At 35.9% G+C, this 25,953-nt stretch overlaps 1 protein-coding gene and 1 long non-coding RNA gene across 3 annotated transcripts; both read right to left on the bottom strand.

Moving 5' to 3' along the window:
- Nucleotides 1-2,183: 2,183 nt before the first annotated feature.
- LOC148865105 (cytochrome P450 71A1-like) lies at nt 2,184-11,679 on the bottom strand. Its single transcript, XM_088981020.1, has 2 exons — nt 10,801-11,679; nt 2,184-2,876 (listed from the first exon to the last, which is right to left on the bottom strand). The coding sequence occupies exons 1-2, from the start codon at nt 11,491-11,493 to the stop codon at nt 2,388-2,390; spliced, it is 1,182 nt and encodes a 393-aa protein (XP_088837146.1). The 5' UTR covers nt 11,494-11,679; the 3' UTR covers nt 2,184-2,387.
- A 7,662-nt stretch (nt 11,680-19,341) lies between these two features.
- Nucleotides 19,342-24,708, bottom strand: LOC148865104 (uncharacterized). 2 transcript variants are annotated; one of them, XR_016110363.1, is made up of 6 exons: nt 24,530-24,708; nt 24,302-24,437; nt 23,272-23,450; nt 22,445-22,596; nt 19,607-19,745; nt 19,342-19,515 (listed from the first exon to the last, which is right to left on the bottom strand). It is a non-coding gene; the product is annotated as an uncharacterized LOC148865104 (long non-coding RNA). The 2 variants fall into 2 exon arrangements; XR_016110362.1 differs by having other exon boundaries at nt 24,545-24,680.
- Between the last annotated feature and the right edge of the window lie 1,245 nt (nt 24,709-25,953).

Raw genomic sequence — 25,953 nt, 5'->3', positions numbered from 1 at the left:
TTCTTAATGCATATTAAAAGATCTCTAAGACATGGTTGGGATTATTTATTTTTTTTTTTTATCAAAATTTTGACTGGTCATACAGTTAAATCATATTCATTTCTATAGTATTTTGGGACTTGCTTGCAATCATTATGGGATCAATTCAAGGTAATTCAAAGTTTTTTTTCCTGGCCTATCTCTATAATGATCTGGTTTAGATTCTTTTGAATATTTTTTTTTTACTTAATTTTTCAATTTGGTTTAGTATAAACTAAATAAATTTTAGTTCTATTTTTAGTTAGTTTTATGGCTTATTTCACAACCTTTGAGAGGAACAAATTGGCTCCTTACACTTCATGAAGATATAAATTATCATTGCAAGAAGTAAGAACATTTCAAGATAGAATGCTTGAAATTAAAGAACAAAGCGAAAGTGCAAGAGCAGGGTGTAAACCTTGGGCTATGATGCTCTATATTCTATTTTTATTTTAGTTAGTTTTACACTGCAAATATTCTGTGGTAGTCTTTTTTATTTTAAATATTTTGTTTCTAATGTTCTTATCCCATAAACCTGATTTTACTTTTAGTGCTCGATTATTTTCATCAATTAATACTATTTCATCAGCAAATATCAGGCACATAAAATATAAAAAATGCTATATATTTGTTTTATATGTATAATAACTTCTTGGCCTAATGCAAGCCCGAGCCCAAGTTGGGCATGGACACAAAACTTAGACCCAATCCTAACAATTTTGGGCCAAGCAGGGGTACAAATGATCACCCTAATTGTGTTTCTTGTAGCAAAAGATTCTTAATTCTAGACTGATTTTTGGAGGCTAACCAATTGATGGTTTTTCATTATTTTGGTTTTGTTGGTAATAAAGATGAAAGTTGATTCAAATTATGGTTGGGGGTGTGGGGGGAGGTCTAGAAGGTTTTAAAGTCAATTCAACCGAACCTTAAGACCTGGGTCTAAGACCTGACCCTAGATTGAGCCAGAGGTCAAACCCGATCAATTCAACCTGAGCCCAGTCTGAACAAAATTTGACACACTTGAGTTGGGCTCAAGGGTCAGGTTTGAATTTGTCAATTGGATTAATGTAGGCCTATTAAGGTCAATGTATTAAAAAAATGCCCTACACCTATTTATCCAATGAGTTAAAAATCTAACCAGCCCAATGTATGCATATTTTGTATATTCAGACATACATGTGTATATATATATGTAAATATTGAGAGGGGGTTCAAATAGATTTAAAGCCCTATGATTTTCATACAAGAGGGGGAGGGGGCACTTTCCCATGTTTATTTATTTATTTATTTTCAGATAAATGTGGGATTCCCATGTTTATTCTAATGGCAATATTTTCTCCCTTCTTTTTTTGAGAGTCCGGCTTCAGTCAGTGCAAAGTTCATTTAAACAGCTTTTACAGTCTTGCATTGGGAATTAATATCTTCATACTCCTGTGCTTTATTTTATGAGAAGATATTCCCAATATGAGGTTGCAAGAGACTGTTCGAATGGTGTGAACATGGGATTGCACTAAGTGAAGCCGATCTCTTTTTTAACATATGATTGAGGAATGCTTGAGGGTCCCTCACAACATAGCTGAAGATGAAGGGTTGGAAATTCAATTGATACATATCCATATGTAAGGGAATCCAACATCAGATTGGTTTAGTAAATAAAGGGCATCTGAGAAATCTAATTATTATTATTATTGGTATTACCGGTAGAAGGGAAAACTGATAAATTTTAATTTAGCATGAGATTAAATCATTAGGGCTGCAACCTGGCTGGTTTGCCCGAATCCAACCTGAAAAACTGGGGTTGGGTTGGGTTGAAGTTCAGGTTAAGGTAATTATATATCGTAAAAAATGGATGTTGAATTGGGTAATTATCTAAAACCTTCCAACTTTGCTGAAAAAAGATTTCTCAATCACATCTCTTCTGTTAAGTACCCGTTTGGCTTGATGACAGAAACATTTGGGCGACCAATCAATAAATTTTAAACCACATCACTCTTAATCCACTGGACATCATCTTGTTTAGTTTCTTACAACAAAAATAAATTAAAGATTTTCGACTCAACCTCCCATCTCCCTCATTTGTGCAAGGCAATCAATCCTTCTAGGAAATTAAGCCAATGTGTTTTGGTGTAAGTATATGAATGATCAACTCAATTCATCTTGTTTGGTTTTCACAACACAAAATCCAAGGCAATGTCCCTCAAATCTTTAGAGCATCATATTAAATACAAGACGACATTATTCTTAGCCTAAGAAAAGTGAACTTTTGGAACAAGATGAAGAGGATTCTTCATATGGACAATCAGTCCAAAGCTTTCAATGGTGTCCAGGTCTGCATAATTTGCACCCTCAGGCAACTCCCAGTCAAACCATTATAAAAGGTTGGCAAGAATTAGTTCACAGGCTGCCAGCCCAAAAGATATTCCAGGGCAACTCCGCCGGCCTGCACCAAAAGGAAGGAATTGAAGGTCTCGGCCTCTGAAATCAAGTGGGTTGTTTGTAAACCTGTCTGGAATAAACTCTTCACGGCTGTCCCATAACTTAGGGTCCCTCTGGATTGCCCCTGCATTGACAACAACTCTGGTTTTGGCTGGGATATGGTAACCTTTGATACTGCTAGCTGCAGTGGACTCACGAGGAGCCAACAAAGGACTAGGGGGATGCAGTCTCAGCACCTCTTTGATGCTACATATAAGACAATCCATTTGATGAATGTCTTCTTCTTCAACCTTGCATTTCTTTCCAACCACTCTTCTCACTTCTTCCTGAACCTTTCTAAGAATATTGGGATTTCTGGTGAGCTCCACCATCACCCACTCTGCACACGCGGCTATTGTATCAGTTCCACCAACAAACATGTCCTGTCAATGAATGAGCCAACCGACAGAGGAAGTCTTAGCTAGAGAAAATGTACTGCACTTGTCCAGATTAGTTGGTTCAATGTTTTAAAAGCTTGATCACCTAATAAAGGATTCGTTATTCCTAGATTTTGGGTTTTGTTAGATCTTATGGCAGAAACCAAAACAGTTTAATGCTACGTGCTATCAAAACAGTTGATGACAGAAAACTAGTTTTACACAGAACCTGGACCTGGTATGTCCTGGCTGATTTAGATCCAAATCCAAATTCATTTAATGCTAGGTGGATCTTTTAGATCAGGTTGTCATTGTTATTTTTGTAAATCATGTTGGATTGGAAAAATGACATCCCAACCCATCATAGCATAGCATAGCTACTTGCTGATCTAGTAGATCTGACTAAATATTAGCAAAGCTGAACTCAAAACTATATATCATCTTATTTTGAAAAGGCTATTCTTAGGTAATAAGCTTCTGGTATGTTTGGTTTGACAGAAAATAAAACAGAAACTTGAGAGGAAATGTTCTTACTTCTTGCCAAATTTAGTAAAATTCCTCAAAGAACTTTCCCTCAAATTTCTGTTTCTCTCTTATTTTTATTCAAATCAAACACAGCCCAAATGAATTCAATTATTTTTTAACACTTGGAGGGAGAACCACTAGATTGGCCATACGTTTAACCCTAGGAGCCTATACCTAGAATCGGGGCTTCTCTAATAAATTATTGTCATCCATATTCCATACTTCAATTTTATTTTAGATGTAGAAGTTCCCCATAAAGGGAGTAAGGCTATGTTTTTGTTTGATATATCTGTTAAACCAAACAAAGCCTAGGGGACCTCTATTTAGAACACCTAACAAGATGTTCTGTGCCATGGTGTCAAAAAGTGTGTTGTGTTCTAGGTTACAGGTTCAGTAGGAATTCACGGATCATTGCAAAAAGAAACCAAAGATACCTAAACTGTTATGATTGCAGAAAGTAGAGTCTACATAATCCATTCAGAAGAGTCTACAGCATACATTGGATAGATCATATTCACCTAGATAATATTTTCAGTTTTAAGAGTTGATTTGTATATATGCTAGTATTAGTATCCCATTTTTGCCCATTGTACCCCTTTTGAATACTGTTGTAATTCTGTTAAGTTTATGGCCGCTGAGGTGTTTTTTTTTTCTTTTCTTTTCTTTTCTGTCTTTCAGTTTTGTATAGTTGTCACCTAATAGTATAAATAGAATCTAAGGCACCGATAGCCTATTCTTTTGCTGCCTTTTTCAATTTTTCTTCTTCTTCTTCTTTTCTCTCTCTCTCTCTCTCTCTCTCTCTCTCTCTTTTCTGACTCTCTTTTTTTTTTCTCTCTCACTTCCATCTATTTTCTTCTAGGTTTTCATGGTATCGGAGCAAGGATCTGGGCTCTATCATATTCAGGTCATGGTTCTCACCTGAAACTTACCTTTTTTTGGTTTTAGGAGAAAATCCAAATCATACTAAGTAGACTTCTATTTCTTCTCCTTTTCTTTTCCCTTAGGTATCTGTGATACTTGTGGTGGCAGCCAAATGCAGTTATCGGATCTCTTGAGGTGTTCTTATTTTTTTTTTTTGTGAATTGTGGATTCGTGGGATCCTTCTTTTCTCCGGGAATGTACTATTGCATTTAGCTTGGAGAGATGTAGTGGATTGTGAATGTCACAGTTCAGGCTTTTGTAAGACTATGTTAAAGTTTCATTTATTGACAAAAGTAGTGAGTGAGAGGATTATTTCTTTTTTTGGGAAAATTCCAGATTAGCTCCCTGTAATTTGGGTCTAATGCCACTTTGGTCTCCGAACTTTAAAACGTGACAATTTAGTAACCAAACTTTCAAAACGTGTCATCTAAACATTGAGTGTCATCTGATTCTCTTTATTAGCTGTTAAGTGCTATTTGAAAAGACACAAACACCCTTCAAGTGTCATCTAATTCTCTTCATCAACCATCCAAACATTGACAAAAAATGAATAGTTCCAAATCCTTGTCTCTTCTGCTTAAGAAAGTTGGGGTCACCCCAGAAGGCCCACCGAGACGTAACCCCAACTTTCTTGAATAGAAGAGACAAGGATTTGACACTGTTCATTTTTATCAATATGTGGATGATTAATAAAGAAAATTAGATGACACTCAAAGGGCATTTGTGTCTTTTCAAATGTCAATGGCTAGTTAACAGATTGGTTAATGACAGGTATTGGATTGACACATTTTGAAAGTTCGGGTACTGCATTGTCATGTTTTAAAGCTAGGGGACCAAAGTGGCACTAAGCCTAAAGTACAGGGTACTAATCGGGAACTCTCTCTTCTTTTTTCTAGACAAAATTTCCCTTATAAAGAACATGGAAGTTTTCTTCCTTTCTTCCAATATTCATTCCAAATTTTAGGGTTTCTTTCTGATCCCATCTTGGCCCTTGCTCTTTATCTTTGGCCAGAATTTATCATTTTATTGATTGAATGGTTTATTCATCTCTTTAGTTCTGGGTTCAAACTAAAAGCAACCAACAGGATGGGTGATGTGAATAGAAGAGGAGTTCATCGAGTTAATCCTTTGGTTTGACGTCCTAATGAAGTGATCCATGGCCGGTTCTTCTAGTTTTTAATGGATTCGATTTTGCCATTTCTATTTTTGCATGTGAATATTTGGTTTCTAATGGAATCCAACATTTCACCAGTAGCAATGTTCCCCACATCAACTATAAATAGTATTGGATTCCAACATTTCTAACAGGAGATTTGAACAGATAGATATAGTTGAGAGTGGAGGAGAGTTGTTACAGGTTGTTGTAGGTTGTTGTAGGCATTTTATGAAAAGGATTTTTACCGTTCAGTTCATCCTTAGAAATCTTAGCTTCACCATACAGTTGAGGTAGGTGCCAGCCCGGAATTGATGTCAATTCACGGTATGGGTGTTATAGGTGAAGGTGTTTATAATTTTGAATTTTTGTAGGTTTACAATTGAATTAGAATTTTGAGGTGGAGTACAGTCAACTTATCGTTTTTTGAAATTAGGAACTTGGAAGGCAATGCAAATTGAGAGTCGGAAAATTTTTCAGAAAAAAAAAGAATCTCATTCATTCATTCAACATCATTTGCACAATGCTTCAATCTCGTAACAGAGTATTGTGTTTTTCATCACCTATGACTAAACAAGGGAGACTGGTCAGGGAACAAGAATGTGAGAGAGACGAGTACAAATGACCATGGGTGGGTTTATAACTGAGTGTAATTTGGTCCATAAAAAATAAAGTTTCCCCAGCTTACTGTTATTGTAATTATCTTTGAAACATAACTAAATTTTTCGATAAACCAAACTTTGTCATTTTATATGTAAAATGTCCATAAAAATATTATAAACTGTTAATTAACCTAATAATAATGAGAGAGAGAATTTCATATATTTTTATCAATGTTTTAAAAAACGACCCAGAATCAGGACTGTTTTGGCCACCAGTTTATGGGTTAACAGTTCAACTATTCGGTTCGAACGGATGGCTCATTTTTGACAAAAAATTAAAAAAAAATAATTAAACTAAAAAACTGTTGAATGGGTTGAAAGAGTCAACAGTTCGACCACCCAGGTCAATAGACCGTTAACCAATTAAGCAGTTTTTTGCCAAGGACCAGGTTTGGGTAAAACGGAACTGGTTGACTGAACAGTTTACGGGCCAAACGGTCTAACTGTCTGGTCAACGGTGGTTTAAAAACATTGATTTCTATAGTCCTCTTCCATTATAAGCATATTTGAGCATATTCTATACTACTCTTCCATTACTGTTGTCCAAATTCCATTTATATGTTTCACAACCAAATTTTAGTTAATTGGTTAATTGTTATAAAACTATAATTTAAAACCTAGCTAAAAACTAAAATTAATAAAAACTTACTAAAGTTAAGATTAAATTTTAACAAGTTTTTATCTAGCAACTACTAAAAATTAGGAAATTAATACAAAAAATAATAGTTCATAAATTAAAAGTTAAAATACATTTGAATTCTATATAAAATTAACTCATATTAATAGGATAATTAAAATTCATAATAAAAAGTAAAAAAATCAAAGTAATAAAACATACCATTTTCATTCCATATAAATTATTAAAATAATAAAACTAATAATGGCCCAATTAGAAATGTCATAAGATTCCTACTTAGGGATGATTATTTATAACTTAGCCTAACCTGGCTAGACCTAGAGATGGCAATTTGACCCGCACCTGTGGGGCCCTACCCCACCCCATCCTGATCGGGGTGGATTTTTGACCATTGAATGAGGTTTGTGGAAAATCTGAAAATTTAGGGTTAGGGATGGTATTTGTTCACTCCGCCCCGACTATATTATATAATATGTATAATTATTAATATATGCTAATATATATTATATTATATTATAGTATAGTATTATATATCATGTTACATAATATAAAATAGTTCTAGGTAGGTTCCAAAAAACATAATAAATAAATTAATTAATTAATAAGTATACAAATAAGAATCACCAGGGCGGGGCGGGGCAAAGTTGAGGATCCCTGATTATTAATCAGATGCAAGTTCTAACATCCAAATCTAGGATAATTGGATTTGGAGTCGAATTGGGTACTAGACTTTCGGAGACCATTGAGAACCTTAGAGGGTAGGACCCAAGCTAAGTGACTCCTAAGCTCGATTCTAAAGTTACATATACGGTAGATATTATTATATAATATTTAGATAACAATAGATAGAAACTTTTATATATTTGTTCTAGACAAAAATTAAATAAAAATTTTAGTTTGTAAAAAAATCATGGTTTTATAATTAACATGGAGTAGGCTACACAATGAGGGTAGCCCATCCCCCATATCTCCCTTAGCTTCAATCTTAGTATTTTTATCTAAAAATAGTTATAAACTCAAAAATAAGATTTATAATTTTGACATGGTACACCTGATATAAACAAGTGTCAATCATCAAGTTTTGTGAAGATTTTTCATAATTAGGAAAATATTGCAAAAGTTGGTATAATTTTTTCAATTTTCTTAAAGTATATTGTGATTTCTTGTGTTTTTTGTTTAAATGCTTGAGAATGGTTAAATATATTTTCATCTACATTTCTTGTGTTGAAAATCACAGATTTTTTGGTGTTATGAATAGATTTATGGATTTTTTAAGGAATTTGGAGAAATATAAAATAACCAAAACAGAAAAATTATAAATTTTAATTTTCCTTAAAGATTGAGTATGTTGTAGATCTATGGATGTTCTATCATACCCATAGAACAATTGAAATTTCTTCTTCAATATTCAATTTTTTACATTTTTAATTATTAAAATTAAAATATAAATAATAATTATTTATATTTTTTGTGATCTCCACATACAAATTTAGTATTTTGTAGAGCCATGGATGTTTTATCATATCCATATAACAATTGAAATTTCTTCTTCAATATTTATTTCTTTTACTTTCTCTGTAATTTTTTCAATTAAATAATAAAAAATATTTATTTACATTTCTTGTGATTTGGCCATAATTTAAGTATGTTATAGATATATGGATGATCTATAATATTTATAGAACAATTGAAAATTCTTCTTCAATATTTTATTTTCTTTTACTTTTTGAAACTTTTGGAATTAAAAAAGATGAATAGTAATTATTTCAATAAAAAGTAATTATTAATTATATATTGACTTAGAAGTTGTGCCATTGTATGTTTTATGGTTCGATAAGATAATTAAGCATAGTGTTTTTTTAATGAAATTTGAAAACTAGATAAAATTACATAAAAAGAAATTGATATATTCTATATGATATGATATTACAATTTTATGATTCCTTTTTAATTAAGAAGTATAATTTGATATACTCATAAACCCATACAATTTTATGTCAAAAATTTAACTTTTGAATTACTTATTTATTTTTAAATAAAAATAAGTAAAACTAACGATTTGAATACCAAAAGAGTTATCATTTTCATTCTTGTGAATGATTTCTAATTCAGGGATGTAGATAATTAAATTCTTTCATTATAGCCTCTTAGAAACAAGAAATATGAATTCAAATGTGAAAATGTCAAGTGTGAACATGATAAGTAGATATTTAGATAAGTTTGAATGTGCCATTTAAATGTGTTCCTGTATATTGATTACATTATTTTTCTAAATAAAACCCACTTGGATATGTGATTTTTTATGTATCCCTTATTGAGGCTTTATATTTAGTGTTATTGATGCAGTTTTATGATTTATTGAAGTATCTATAGTGTTACATTTTCAATACTTTAGACTTTTCCACAAAATATGCATGCTTGGGTTGTACTTGGTTGGTTCAGTTCAATTATGAATGTCGTCAGTTCAATTGCTCTTAGGGGTGCAACTTGAGCGAGTTGGGTCAGCTTGAGGATCAACCCAAGCCCAACTCGAAGTCTTAAACCTTGAGCTCGGGCTTAGATTAATTTAATTATGATTAAAAAGTTAATCCCTAGATTAATTTAATTATGTCTACAACCTCATTTATATATTTACTAATATTTAACTATATTAAATATTTAAGTAATATTTACAAAAGATCTAAACATTTAGGCTATGTTTGGTTCTGTTGGCGTATTGGAAAAAGGCCACCACATCAACACCGCATATGGGTTGGTCTTTTTTGTGCATGAAACTACTGTCTGATTTTAACTTTTATCAAAAAAACAATGAAAAATAAAAATGTTTTGATTTATGTGCATGAGGCATTGGGAGGACTTCAAATTCTTGTTTCTCCCAATGCTTGAGCATTTATTGAAATTAAATGCTTATGTGGTGCATTTTAATTTGAGGTGGAAAGTAAATTTTTGGGGTGTTACTTGAAACTCCCAACCAAACAATCAAAGCAATAGATGTTTAAGGCAGCATTTTTAAAATAAATGTTTGTTAGATAAACACCCAGTCAGTAAATGCCACATAACCAAACACATACTTAATCATTAATAAAGTAAAATAAACAAAACAGAAGACTAATAGATAATATGGAAAAAGTAATTATTTTATTAAGTTTTAACAGTGACTTATTATTTTATAAAGTATTAGGGTCCATTTGGTTCGCAGTTAGAATCGAAATTGAAATTCTTTAGAATCGGAATGGCCTATTCCCATAGTCTATTTGGTTCAGAATGGGAATGGGAATTGGAATCAACAGGAATGTGATTTCATTCCTGTTGAACCTAAAAAAAAACCATTGAACCTAAAAGCTTAAGATGTTAAGTGAGGTCCTTGAATAGGTTTTATTCTCTAACATGAATGAAAATCTTGAATTCTTCTCTTTCAAATTTCTTGCTAAGATTGTTAATTTGAAATCATTTCCTAATAGCTTCCTTCTTATTTTTGTTTTTGATTGCTTGCAATCCTAAGAATATGAAGATTTTACATTTCAAACTTCATTTAGACTTACTTAAATAATGAGGTAGGGAAGCAAGGGTTTTAGGGAAATCAATACCTAATTCTGATAAAATCTCTTCAACTAAGACTATAAGGATTTTGAACAATCTCCGACAAGATTTTGGGTTGCCATTAGAGTAATTTGGGAGAGGGGTGCCTAACCCTTTCCTCTCCTTAATCCAATGAATCTTCTGAATTTCTTAATTACTTGCATAGGTTCTTAAAGCCACTAATTGGTCTTTTTTTTTTCTTTTAGCTTAAAATTAATTGTTTTTTTTCAAATTGAATTGAGTGCCCAAATTGGGTGGTGATTCCTTGCTTGGAGCTAGCCAGCCTTGAACTTTCTGAAACTCTCAACTAAGCATATAAAACATGTAAAAACTACACTAATGACTCTACGAACCAAATCACCTATTGTAGAAGTTTGCTATATGAATGAATTGCTATTTTTCTTAAAAAACAGGTGCAGTGGTGCTTAGTTGGGAAAATTGAAAACTACTTACCAAGATGATTGCTTTGACATTGGATTGATTGAGAGGGATGTTGAGCGTTGGATCCTTCTGAACTTGGAGCAATATATCAACTAAATCCTCGTGATTTTCTTGGCCATCACCTCCTTTCTTGATGAGATGATCTTGGACCACTTGATCAAGAAACTTGTCAAACTCTTCAAAAGTGCTCTTAAGCCTCCCATCCAGGCCTGAAAATCTGTCAATCCTTCCCAACAATGGTAAAAAATCTCCAACACTAGAAGTTCCTAAGAGAGCCGTTACCTCCCTTGTTATGTGCCTGAGTCTGCCTCCCTCATCCTCTCCTTCATACTTCCTGCTGAAAGCAACCCTGCAAACCAAATTATGGGTGAAAATGGAAAGCAAGTTGGTTATGTTAACCGAAGCACCCAGTTGACATGAACGATATATGTTCTCGATCATCGTTGCAGCTTCTTCTTCCCTTAGGAACTTGAATGATCGTACTCTCTGGATGCTCAAGAGATGAGTGACGCAAATCTTCCTCACCTCTCTCCAGTAATCCCCATAGGGAGCAAACGCCATGTCAGTACAGCCATACAAAAGCCTCTTTGCAGCAGTTGAAGCAGGCTTGCTTGCAAAAACAACGTCTTGAGTCTTGCAGACCTCTATAGCCATCTCTACTGGGGAAACAACAACAGTGGGAACATGGCCCAAGTGCAGAAGCATGATTGGTCCATACCTTCTAGACAGGGCTGAGAGAGAGCGGTGGGGGTGTGTACCTAGCTGATGAAAATTGCCCAGGATGGGGAGTCCTGGCGGAGATGGCGGCAAATTGAGCTTCTCTGCTGAAGATCTCTTTAGCCTGGCCAGAAGGAGAAGAATAGAGAGTAACAAGGGGCAGAACAGAAGGGGTGTTAGTGGAGACATGGGAAATTAATGGTTGATTTATTATCACAGACACAGACACAGACACAGACTCATCACTTATATTTCTATCCATGTTGTTTACAGGGATTTACTTCTACAACAGTTGACAAATGCTGCTAAATGCTAATTAAGCATCCAACTCACACCGATAAGCCTTACAAAAGAACAATTTGATGGGCTTAATTAGCACTACTAGATCTCTTTCTTTTATAAGCAAAAACCACTGGTTTCAGATCTTCAATTTCTTTAATGCTTCCTAGTTATTTGATGTTTCATCATAGCATTATTTGACCGGATTCCTTAATTTACATGGGCCTATATATGGGTGATACATGGCCAGGAAAAGAAATGGAAATTGCTTTGGAAAAGATCAAAAAAGGGACCCATCCCTTTTGATGGAATGTGAGTTTATGTGGCCATAAATGTCGTGGTGGGAATGGAATAATGTGAGTTTATGTGGCCGAAATTTGAATCAATAAGTCAGCAAGATGGATTGGTTTCAAATTCCGTGTAGTTTTTGAACGCGAAATCACAAATCAGAGGAAAACGGAATCTAAGTATACCCAACATCCAGAGGATCGCAATTGCAACCTATGTAAACGTTGAAGTTTCCCACAGATCAGAGTTGAGAGATTGAGCTTGAAAATATGGAAAAATTCAAGGATGGATGGAATGATAAACACAGTCTTCGACGAGGACTGTGTGTGTCATGTCGGTGTCTGCAGCAAATCTGTGGGGTTATCGCTGCCAAATTGTCACGGGGCTAATTGACGAGGCTCTGTGCGGCGCTCGATGGGGTTGAGAAATCCTACGAATGCAAGCAACAACACACAAAATGCAACAAGAAGGCACACAAATTAAACAAATGATAACTTGTATTGCATTAATCAGTGGTAAGCACAAGCACACAGTACAATGTCGAGGGGATCTCATGCTTAACCTTTACACACTTATGAACTCACTCGACTACCTACCTCCCCTCAAAGAGTACGTTAAGATTTTGGGGGAGTGACAATAAGAAACATCAAAAGGATGAAAATCATACTATATATTTACAATAACACCATTGGCGGTCCCCCCTTACAAAATACATGCATAGCCCACCCATGACACACATGCTGACACTTTGAAGGCACGCGGTTGGCACTCTGATGGCTCATGGTAGGTGCTTGATGGTGCGGTGAAGGAGTCACTCGTGACATTCTCCCCGACTCAATTCGATCTACATCCTCGGAGATCGGCTTCGGCTGGTCCCTTAGAGTCATTGTTGCGGAAGGAAGGTTCTTCTGTTACTCCCGAACCGGCTGTCGTCCAAGGCCAAGGTGTATAGTTTGGTAGCATGGTTGGGTTGGCCTATTCTGTTGGGGTTTCCTATGGCTAAGTCCTTTCTTGGCGACCTCAAGGTATGTTAATGGCTGATTCAGCTTGGTTATAGGGTAGGTTTGGGCCAGGTAAGGGTCAAAATGATGTTTTGGATTGTTGGGGTGTTGGTTCCCATGAATTTTTCCCCAAGGGTGACTCACAAGGCTACTACGTGATTCAGTCTGAGGGATGGTGCGAAAGTGGTCCCTAGGCTGCTTGGGTGGCAGTCGCTTTCCCCTATGGTTGTGGTAGTAGATGAGGTTGAACTTGGACACGGCCTTGGGTCTTCTGCTTTGCTTGATGGTTGTCAACACGCACGAACTCTGTTGCTGGAGAGGTGTAGATGGCTGGATGGCCTGCTGCTGCTGTAGTTGTTGGCTTGAGGGGCGGCTTCTTCAGCTAGTGGAGTAGGGAACTTCTCTACTTCCTTCATGTTGGCATTGAACAAGGCTTCTTCATGAAAAAGTTGTAGTGCAGAAACTTGCTTCCCATGAACCCTAGTAGAAGTCATAACTGGTACCATGCAAGGGGAGCGCTCGTCCAAGATGCACAGAGAGTTGATATGAGGCAAGAGTGCTGCTTCTGCTTGTCTCATGAAGTCCATTCCCAAGACAACTCGGAAGTCATCCAAGGGTACCACTGAAAGATTAATCTTGCTTGTCCACGACCCAACTTGGAGGTCAACCGCACGAGCCATGCCTTCAATCGCTTTTGCCCCAGAGTTCACGGCCTTGAGCCACCCTGTCTCTTTCATAGTGTTCAGATTGAGTCGCTTGGCCTCGACAACTGAAATGAAGTTGTGGGAGGCCCCTGTATCAACAAGGGCTTGAGTCGGCTTCCCACCGAGGAGGATGTCTATATACTTCAGCCCCCTTTGGGCTTTCTTTGGCCTTCCCTGATTGGCCTCTTTCTTCACCATGGCGTTGAAGAGTTGAAGGGCACCCACTCTTGGCGCCTGCACAGACTTTTCCTCATCACTTTGCTCATCATCACTGAGCTTGGAAACAAGGGCATTGATCTTCTTCTTGGTTGGGCAGTTGCGAATCAAGTGATTTCCCCCACAAAGGAAGCAAGAAATTGGGGACCCAACGGTTCTGGGCTTGTAATGGTGCTGAGGGTCTTGCTCTCCTTGTGGCTTCTTCCCATAGTCTTGTCTTGCTGACTTGTTAAAGCTGGAGTTGTCGTACGGAGGGCGTGGGCGACTTGCTCCCCCACTCAAATTAGGGAAACACGGGCTTTCTGGCTTAGGGTCTTCTTCATCTGACAAGTTGGTCTCATTAAGTTGCTCCGCCACTGCCATTGCCATGGCGAGGTCTTGTACGTTGCGGCGTTGGAGCTCTAATTCGGCCCATGGCTTCAGTCCACCCATGAAGTTGAACAATAGATCCTTGTCGAACATGTCCGTGATCTCCAAGGTAAGGGCTGAAAACTCTTTAACATAATCGTGGAGTGAGTCCCCATGCTTGAGTGCTTTCAACTTCTTCCGCGCCAGGCACTCCATGTTCTCTAGGTAGAATTGTCGCTTTAGTTCTCGCTTGAAATCGGCCCATGTCTTAATGGTGCATGTACCCCATTCAATGTCTTGGCATCGCCTGGGCTACCATAGCATAGCAATGTCAGTCAAATACATGATAACTGTATGAATTTGCATTAGGTCCTCATCAATGCCAGCGGCATGGAAATATTGTTCCATTTTCCACAAGAAGTTGTCAAGTTCTCTAGCATCTCGGGAGCCGGCATAAGGTGTGGGCTCCCGAATCTTCACACGAGTAGGGGCCAGTGTTGTGGAGGGGCTTGGAGTGCTGGCCACTAATCTCTTCTCTTAGTTCATCCATTTGAGTCTGGAGGTCAGAAGGAGAGGCCATGGCTACTTTCGTGGCCATCCATTAAGCTCTCATCTCATCCACCTAGTCTTGGATGTCGGATCGAGATGAGCTCCCTTCTTGTCGGGATTTTGTTCCAAGGACTTCCTTGAGGGTTCTATTCAGGATGTCTTGGACCTCGTTCATAATGCCATTTAAACGGGCTTCTAGCTCCACCATGGAGCTCTCAATTGTTTCCACATTCAAGTGGATTTCCTCTACTCAGTCACGCATCTCCCCAGCAGTCACTTTACAACGAAGGATGCGTGTGTCGAAGGCAGCAAGCGTGTCAACTGACTTGTCAAGCTTGCTTGTCTTGGATGTGCGACCCCTCGGGGCCTTCTCTGTAGCGGATTCATCACCTAGAGCCTCATCGGTCTCTCTCGCATGGGCAAGGCCATGCCCAATCTCGTCGGTGAGTTCCTTGTTGTGCTTCATTGCGTCACCACTAGTGTTGCTATGCAAGGGTCACGAGCGTTGAGGAGCAACGTACTCTGATACCAACTGTCACGGGGCTAATCGACGAGGCCCTATGCAACGCTCGATGGGGTCGAGAAAGCCTACGAATGCAAGCAACAACACACAAAAGGCAACAAGAAAGCACACAAATTAGACAAAAGGTAACTTGTATTGCATTAATCAGTGGTAAGCATAAGCACACAGTACAATGTCGAGGGGATCTCGTGCTTAACCTTTACACGCTTATGAACTCACTCGACTACCTACCTCCCCTCAAAGAGTACATTAAGCTTTTTAGGGAGTGACAATAGGAAACATCAAAAGGATGAAAAATCATACTATGTATTTACAATAACGCCATTGGCAGTCCCCCCTTACAAAATACATGCATAGCCCACCCATGACACACATGCTGACACTTTGAAGGCACGCGGTTGGCACTCTGATGGCTCATGGTAGGTGCTTGATAGCGCGGTGAAAAAGTCACTCGTGACAGTGGCATGGAGGGTTGGTTGCATTTGGCGCTAGAGTTTGGTTTCTTGGTTGCCCACGTCGTTCATTCATGTTGGTGGTTGTGATTTAGAACATCGACTGAGATCTGTTGCCATGCGGACACCATGCAATGACAACTCAACTGAGTAGTCAATGCCAGCCACCCCCACATACGAGACAGTGATATCGACGGGTCTGGATGTAGTAGGTACGTTAGGTAAGTACAATGAGTGAGCACCTAATAATAGTTGTTTTACATCTGTCCTAATTAACGTGTTTTTCATCTAAATGTTTTTATTCGATTAGAGATGAATTATTTATTATTTTATTATTTTTTTTTCTATTGTTCATCGTCTTCTCCCTCCGAAGGCGAACTAGCAGCGACTGCCTCGAGCTTCTCCCTAGTGATACCTCTTCTCTCATCCTCTCCATCTCTTTCCCTCATTCTTTTCTTCCCTTATCTTTTCTATTATTTTTTTTCTTTTCTTTCCCTCCTCCTCCCATGAGCCACAGTCGCAGTTCTCTATGTTCCTGTTCCTCATCGACAAGAACATATGACTTACGGCAATGCAATCCTTCTCAGATTCCCCATTCGATTTTAACAAAAACCCAACCTCTTCCGGTCCTGTTTATTTCCCTAGTTTTCCTTCTTATCACCCTATTGCCGTTGCTTTGTCATTCTAATCATCAATCGAGCTCCTGCTTTATGAACTCTTTCAAACTGGTGGCTATCCCGACCGAAATCCAAGAAAATCATCACCAGTCAAGTGTTAATAATCCCAGATCGGATCGGATTAAAAGTCTCTTGCAACATCGTTGCTCAGGCCAAAATTTTGATTTAGGTACGTCTCTTCTCCTCTACGATTTCCACTTTTTCATTTTTTACTTATTCATTCTAATGGAACAAAAATGTTTAGATGAAAAGCACATTAGTTGGGACAAGTGTCACACAGCTATTAGGTGCTCACTCATTAATTGTGCTTACCTAACATGCCTACTACATCCAGACCCGATATCGACACCCAGATAAACCCAATGGGTGATAGTCATTTATAACTACAAAGCTTAATTTAATGGAATTTTGCATCAAAATATTAACGATAGAAAATTTGAGAATCTGGTTGATGGCCTGTTAGTTTTTTATTGTTTTTTTATGTAAAAAATGATAGAAATTTTGAAAAAAGTAATAAAATATTAATGATAAAACACTTAACAAAATAGACAACAAATTGAAAATAAAAACCTAAAAAAATATTTCATTTGAATTCAATGTGTACAATTGAAATAATGAAATTAAACTTGAAAAACAATTACAATGGAATTGGAATAAAATAGTATATATATAATAAAATTGAAAAAAAAATACTAGGGGATTGGAAAAAGTCACAAATAACTTTTAAATAACATTGAAAATCAAAACTTACAATAATATAGAAAATATTGTAAATTATTGAATATTCACAGAAAAAATATTAGCATCAATATTTTCTTCAAATTCCATCTCCATCTACATGATCTGCATGATCTAGTGAATCATTAATGGATGTGTCATATCCACCTTAATTTTGTAATTTGTCCTCTACATCTAACCGATGCTTAAGGCATTTGCACATTTCTAGACTTTCATCATCCTTATAACTTCTCTTCTTATTTAATGCCTTGGTACATGCATTAAAATCGATGGAATTGTGAACACCAAAGGGGTTAGTAGATCATATACCATTGCAACAACCTTAGGATAATTTTTCTCATGTTCTTTACACCAGGCTATAATATTAAAATTATCTAATTACTCATTTTTTAAAAAACTTATAAGATTAGCTTATAAATAAAAATTAAGTTCAATAAATGAACTCGATGAAAGGCAACATTGTTGCCTACATTTGTTTATTAATGACCAAACTTTTTGTATTGCACTACCACTAGTTTCAAATGGCATGTTTGTACAAGTTTTTTATTCTCTAATGTTTGTGATTCATATAAATTATAAATTTTAAATAATAAATTATTAATTTCATTTTTAATCCAATATCACTTTGCATGTTTTCATGATAATTCAAATAAAATATCTACATTATTTTTTTTAATCATAGGGTCTAACATTACAGCCAAGCAATATAAAGGAGATATATTTTCTCACTATTTTTTAACTTTAAAAACCATTACATTAGCAATGTTTTTAAAATCTTGGATCATTTCTATATATATTTTACAAAACATCCACTAATTATAATTAATTAATTAACTAATATGCATGATGTTGGATAATAAATACCAAAAAATAAATTAGTTTCTTTATAAAAATGTTCTAAAAATTTTTACACAAATTGTAACTTTCCAACTATCATTTGTTATAAAGTCATGGGGCATTTTATCATTATGAAAATCGACAATAGTTTTCGTATATGAAATGCAATTATCTAACACAAAATATATGAAATTCTACCTATGTTGAACATCTAATACAAAATTTTTTAAAGGGAAAATTCCCAATAGGTACCCTATACTTTAGGCTGAGTGCCAATTTAGTACTCGAACTTTCAAAATGCAACAATTTAGTACCTACCGTTAATGGACCGTTAGTTATGTATATTACGTGACCTCATTTGCGATTTAAAACTTTTAAAAATGTCAAAATTACCCTTAAAAACTTTTAAAAATGTCAAAAATATCATGTGACCTCACATTTCATATTTTCTTGAAACAAAGCCCAAGCTCTTAACAGTCCAAACCATGACGCTCAGCTGTTTAGCATCTATAACTCCATACATGAAACTCTAGTTCTGACAAAAGCCTTCTTAAATCTAATATGAGGATGTATCAAGTTGTTTCATCCTTCAAGTAGAATTATTGATAGAAGCTTAAAATTTCTATGGTTGACGGTTAGCAGAAGTTTTTTTTTTTTCGCAATTATTTTTAAATTAAATGCATGGATGGGAACACTACAAGAAAAATCAGTTTTAGCAACAGAAAAACCGTTGCTAAAGGTTATAGAAATGGTTTTTTGTGCATAGGGATATTGTCGTGGCTAAAAGTTATAGCAACGGATATTGTACACCATGGCTAAAAGTATACATATAACCACGGTTTTAATCGTTGCCAATCGCAACATTTTTTGCAATGGTTTTATAATGTACCTTTGCTACAAATCAAGATAGCAACGGGTTTGTCCGTGGCTAAATGTGTATAAATAGTTGGCAATAGCAACGGTTGTATTATGCACCGTTGCTAAAAATTAAGATAGCAACGGGTCTGTCCTTGGCTAAATGTGTATGAACAGTTAGAAATAGCAACAGTTTTAGATAAAAACCGTTGCTACAAGTGCTTATACGATCTTAAACTAATGACACGTTTAGCAACGGTTTTATTAAACCGTTGCTAAAAGTTCTTCGTTTTTAATTCAAAACTTGGATGGGCTCACCTGAATCTGCATTCTTATGATGGATATATTTACAAATAAAACCTTCACACATTTACACAAAATATCCATAGCAATCTTTATTTAATATTCACATTTACACAAGTATTTTCATTACAAAAAAACAATAAAAGAGAATTGACAAAACTATCCTTATTGTATCTGAAAATTTGCTTACATAAACATGCATCACACAAAAGACGTTCGCTTTGGATCATAATCTTCGATCTGCCAAATCAACAAAGAATAAATAAGTCATAAACCAAATGCAAAAGGTATTTGTGTTTGAATGATAAAATGACAGAGAGATTCAGCTCACAATGATAACAAGGACCTGTACAGGTCTGGCATTGAATCCAAGTGGGAAGTGTACATATATATGGAAATTTTTCATGTAAAGAAGGCCTTCTTGTCCATCACTCTACATCTTTCTACAAGTACATCGATGAACTTTCTTGCTATCAATAAAAAGGGCATAGAGGCAAAACAATAGCATCTTTAGGACAATTGAATGGCATGGATCAACAATCCCAAGTATGTTGTTCATTGTGGAAAAATTAATAATCAACAATCCCAAGTATTTGTAAATTCAAATAGTTAGTATACAACATAAGAAGGTTGACCAATTATCAAAAGAAAATTTTCATGATGTAAATCTATGGATTTATGATATATAGTGAGTTTAGGTTAGTAAATTTTTCATGAGCAGGTTTCTGGGACATTTGTGGGAAAACTGTGGATGCAATTGACTTCTATACTATTGAAGCTTGTTGTATCTTGGGGAGAATTTTGCGTAGGCTTGTTTGTATTTACGGTCACTAATAGAAGGGGAAACTATTGTCTAAAGACAAAATTACAAATGTGCCTCGAGTTTTTGGAACTCTCTGGTTTCTATTTGCCTCAATTTCCAATCAGCATTAATTCTTTCCTGCACTTTGTGTTTCTTGGTAGTTCCTTATTTATTTTGTTTTCTCAAAACTATGTCATTTTGGCTAGCTTAAACCTGAACTTTTCTGATTTATAACCTAAATCCCTAAACCCTGCAATTTGTGGCCTACAACAAGTCTCAAACTAGGGTTTGCATCCCATATGTCCAAAAATGCATGAAGTTATTCTCAAGTTCAATGCATGGTAGAACAACAACTTAGCTAGGAATGTTGTAAGAGGAGCACTAGAGTAATGAGAAAACTTTCTGAATACTAACAGTGTTTCCAGCTAATACACCTCCACCCTTTTATAGGTACTAAAGTTAAAACACAAAAAAAGGTAATATTGACCAAAATCATTACCAATTAGCTTCCTTCAACTCAACTAAGAAAAGTCTTGTCCCTACTTCCTTACTATATGGGATTTGCTACATGAAAATTGTTTCTTTATTCCACTCTATCAAGGACAATATTCATCTTCCAACATAGTCCATATTGTATTAAAAACGAAGTATTTGGAAGCAAACAATCAACATTGTGTAGAATACATGCATTAGAGGTATCTTCCATATGAAGAGGGAAATCTCATGATATGACACTAAATTTTCAAGGCAGTCATTGAGGTTGTGACCACCAAAGTCATTCATTTGGTAAAGTCGAAACACAGTAGTTATATTAGCACATCATAGAGTCGAGATTGTCACCAAATCACATTATTCAGGACTCATGTTCATATTGTTTCACCGAAGGTTTTTTTAGCCAGTTTCCAACCTAAAAAGCCCTTTATTTCTCAAGGCTTCGGATTGGCAGTATAAAACTTCATCTTGGAGGAAGTTTGGGCCAGAGGAGGATTGGCTCTAAAGATAGTTGAGCTAAGGTAAGCTTCTTTTATTCTCATTGGAAGAGCAATGTCATGGTTTTAAGAAGTTTTAGGTGCCAAGAACTCGGCACAATAAAGAGAATGGAAGACCTGTCATATTGAAGAAGGCAGGAAGTATCTTGCATAAAGAAGAGGAAATAAAAAGAGCAACACTATCTTAAAATACAAAACAAATCTATATATGAATCCTTGGTCTAGGAGCCCTCCAGTCAAGGGCTTGCCTCCCTGCTCCATCTCTAGCAAGTGGCAAATGCATCAGTCAAAGAACCATGTTTAATTACCAAAACACCCTTGCCATATGCTAGTATAAATACCCACTTATGCAGTTAATCACCTAGCCCTGATCGAATGCCTAGGCACCATAGTGACTATTTGAAAACACTAAGTCATAGAGTCACTGATAAGGCATCTAGACACGTTTCACCCCAAATGGTAAAGAAGTAACATGGTGGCATTATCTAGAAGACAGAAAGGTTTTGAATGATGTTAAACCACCTTTGCGATCAACTTATTTCTTGATCATTAGTAATAAGTTGGTTCTACTCATGCAAATAAGTCTGATAATTAGGACTTCTAGTTATGTTGGTTCTACTCTCAGATGAAAGATATCCAAAGGTGAACCCAAAAGGAAGTTGTGGTCATTGAAAATTATGGTGTAACATCGAACCACATGCCATTGGTATAATGCCCATCCACTAAATTGGTGTAACAGACTTTCTGTGCAAAATAATGGCAATATAAAAACATAAAAATTAAACACAAATTCTGATTATTAAAAACAAAGAATCAGACACCTTTAGCTTTTTGTTGGACAAGTCAGACACCTTTAGTTTAGTATGTTAGAAGAATACCTTTGCTTCTGGTGAAATGCACTCTATCATTGAGCGCATTATCCATCCAGGGTTTTTGGATACAACAAAACATTGGCTAATGTCAAAGCACCTGCCAAACTTATTACAACTTTGCACGTTATTAGTATAGGCCAATATTATCCTTGGTTATGTGTCTATGGGAGTTTTCTCTCACCAACAAAAGACCCATGTAAACACAAGTTTTTTTGTTCAAAGTGTATTTTTTCCTTGGTAAACAATTATTGTAGTTTTGCAGACCCATAGGTTCTTTAATTTTCTTGCTTCATCATAAAGAAAATAAGATGATTCATTGGTATACCATATGTATGTGCTTATCAGAATTCCTTCAGTCCTAATGACCTAGCATCTTGTTATCATTTCAAATTAGATGATCCATTAATTCGGTTGGAAAAGTATTATAAATGGACAAGCATTTTATTTTCATAGGAGATTAGGAATCAATGTGGGAGAGAAGAGTGAGAGAGAGGTGGAGTTCATACCTCCTTGACTAAATCCACAGAGGAAAACATTCTTAGGGTTTGTGCCAAAACCTATTTCCTTGTCTATCATTGCATGCACATTTTGCACTGCTTTAAGTACACCACTTTCATCTTTGGGAGATTGCTGGTTAGAAGCAAATCCAATTACACTACTGCATAAGTGGCATGTAAACTGAAAATCAGATGACAGATCCATAGTTCCATATATAGATCATATCATATCATCTTATCAACAATTAACAAAACCATATACTACCACATATGTATGGGATGGGACTATAGTTTGAAATTCTGCTTATAGAAAATTTTTGAAGATCAGTAAGAACATTTTCATACATTGCTCATTTACTAACATGACGAGGATGTCAGAAAGCCAGGGGCTAAGTTTGTTTTCTATTATGCTTCTTGTATCTTTAACTTAAAAACTGTTATAAGGATAAATTTATGAAAAAAAAACATGTATCACCATATGTGATATAATACTCACTTGAGTGGAGCTCAGGGTCCATTTCCAGCAAGTGGAGAAGGACAAAAAGGTCAAGGCTTCAATCTCCCCTATATAATTTTTGCAATGAAAGAATATTGATTCTACAACAAACTCAATGATCCTCATCCAACATAATGCTCAAAAATTAAACTAAGTTTTGAATTCATCCAAAATTTCAGTTCATTCAGACAATTTAACATTGATGGCTAAGAAATATGCAAACTATCAACAATATAAGAAAACATGATCCTCATCAGCACCTAAGCCAATTAAATACCAAAGTACAAGGAGAATTTCTCTCAAATGGTCAATTATCATTTAAATAAGCCAATAACTTTACCTATGAATAATTCTTGACTTTTCCCCATAGAGTTTCATCAAAACACAAGCCCCACAGACAATGGTGATTGTCCTTTGCCAAAATCATCTTCACAGTCTCTAGCTAGACGAAAGTTACAAACCCAAACATCTTTTTTTTGTTGGCAAGGAATCATAATATCTTGAAGAGGGTTAAAGCTCCTATGAAGCAAAAGTTACCAACATGAGACGATAGATCAAAACATTAGACAGTAAAATCTAAAGACTGCAACTTCAAATAATAATGGTTTTGACTTTTGAGATAAATAGATTACTTAAAGTAATTGGAGGTATATTCCTTGGTAAATGTGCTCTTTGAAGAAAAAGTCAAATAAACCTGTCGAGACCTAACAACAATGACACCTAGTCACTCCTCTCACTCCTGTATCCAAGGAATTTAGGAGCTTCTTCCGCTAAAACTAGAGAGTGTTGGCCTCATGTGATTTGTAATCAACTATAGATAGAGAGTGCACCCCATTAAAGACAATAAGTTTTGTTAGACTGAAACCGACCTTCCCATGCCTTCAGCTTTCTGTGAGGTAACCAATTTCAGTGACCAAGAGAGGTAATTTATTAGAAAAAGACTAAAAATGGAAGTCATAAATTCTAATGGTCACTTTAAATTCAGAATGGAGTTAAGCCCACCTCTCTGGGTTTGCAGTGTGAAATTTTAAAGAATTGTATTTTATTTTCTAACCAAATGTAGATGAATCTTCTACCATCGTAAAATATTATTAGTTTATCCATCATAGTGAATTTTTAACATTTTATAATCAACTAAGAAGTAAATGCATGCTCAACAAATTAAACGAAAATCAAAACCCTAGTTCCCTCTCTTTCTTTCTTTTTATATATCTATTAATTAAATACCCGCATAAAAAATCCAAATGATTAAAGCTCACATAATTCTAAAAAGTTAAATCCCACATCTTTAATTTCAAGCAGTAAAATAGTTTTTACAATGCACAATAAGCAACACCAATGAGCTTATCGGTAAAGCATAAGAAACTTACATTTCGATTGTTAATGCTTTCTTTTTGTGCTTTGACAGATCCAAAACCAAAGCCCTAACCCCATAGCGGCAAAGAACGATTCCTATAAGAAACTAATTGGTAATGCTTTCTCTGATCACTGTTTGTTTGCAAACCCCTAGTAATCAAAATAAAGATATGAGATTCTACAAAAAATAAAAAATAAAAATATGAGAAAGGGTGAAAAGTGAGAAAAAGAGAAGGGAACACTGTTTCTGTGCAAACCCCTGTGAAAATCAACCAGCGCACGAGAGAGAGAGAGAGAGAGAGAACGCGGGCAAAAATTTGGGGAAGCGCGCGAACTCCTAGAGAAAACATGGGCCTATTAGTTAGCCACGGTTCCGATTGATATTTTTTGGTTAAAATAATATCAAATAGGTATTAACCACGGCCAAATTTACAAACCGTTTCAATAGATAAATTTTAAGCCACGGGTATTAAACGGTAGCTGGGCCGTAGCCAGCAAAAGAGCATATAGCACCGGACAATTAAAATCCGTTGTTATAGAATAACATTTAGCCTCGGTTTTTATGTTTGTTGCTAAAATAACCGTGGCTAAAAGTCATTTTTCTTGTAGTGAGAGAAGCCATGGCGTTGTCTGGCTCTGCATCTTATTACATGCAGCAGTGAGGGGTTGCTGGATCAGGGCCAGGAGCACAGACTGGGTTACATGGACCACCGGGCATTCGCCCCGCTAACTGGTCCTACTATGCCAATGCAATCAAATATTGGTGGCAGTTCAGTTGGATCAGCATTCCAAGTAGAGTCTTCGTCTACGATGTATCAAGTTGTTTCAACAACTTGAAGATGTATCAAGTTGTTTCCTCCTTCGCAGGCTACTGCGAACGGTGGAGGGGTAATTCCTGAAGATATCGTTGGGGAGACTGATGAGGCAGCGATGGTTTCAGGAAACCCATTTTCTTTCGCTTCTTCTGCAACTTCACAACTTGTGATGGAGAGGATTTTATCACAGTCGGTAAGATACGATAACAGAACACAGAGAGGTGGATGGGGAATCTGGTGTTCCTGTATTTTTGAATCTAGGTTTTCTTCCATCATGATCCCCATCTACATTTTGTTAAGAAATTATTCTCGCTCTTTTTGATTCTGTTACTCTAGGTGTTTTGTTTTATTGTAGTTAGGGGTGTCAATTTGACTAAATTTTGTCCAATCCGATCCAGTCCAGTGTGAGTCCATAACAAATGGACCAGGTCCAATCCAATCCAATGAATATTTTGGACAATTTTAGACTGGTCCAATTCAATGTTTGGATTGTCCAATCTGTTCAAATTCGTTTTAATTTATATTGGTTTTAACTCAAACCCGATCCATTGACACCTGTATTCTTATCTTATATCAATGGACTAGATTTTAGCTTAATCCAATGCAATCCAATATAAATTTATTACTGACGGATTGGATCCAGTCCAATCTAATGAATATCTTGGACCGGATTGGTCCAATCTAATATATGTTGTTAATCCATCCAATCTGTCCAAATTGATTTTGGATTGAACGGGGTCCAATCCAAAACCGGTCCATTGACACCCTTAATTGTAACTTTGTTTTTTACTTCTTGGGTCAATGCGTGCTTTTGCTCATTTGGAGCGATTGCTTGTATGATGATGGGCTCC

Source organism: Nelumbo lutea, chromosome 3, assembly GCF_056320005.1.
Source record: "Nelumbo lutea isolate HS-2025 chromosome 3, American lotus-T2T, whole genome shotgun sequence".
NCBI classification, from domain to species: domain Eukaryota; kingdom Viridiplantae; phylum Streptophyta; class Magnoliopsida; order Proteales; family Nelumbonaceae; genus Nelumbo; species Nelumbo lutea.
Note: the sequence above shows the minus strand (reverse complement) of the source record. Positions and strands in the feature narration are given on the sequence as shown.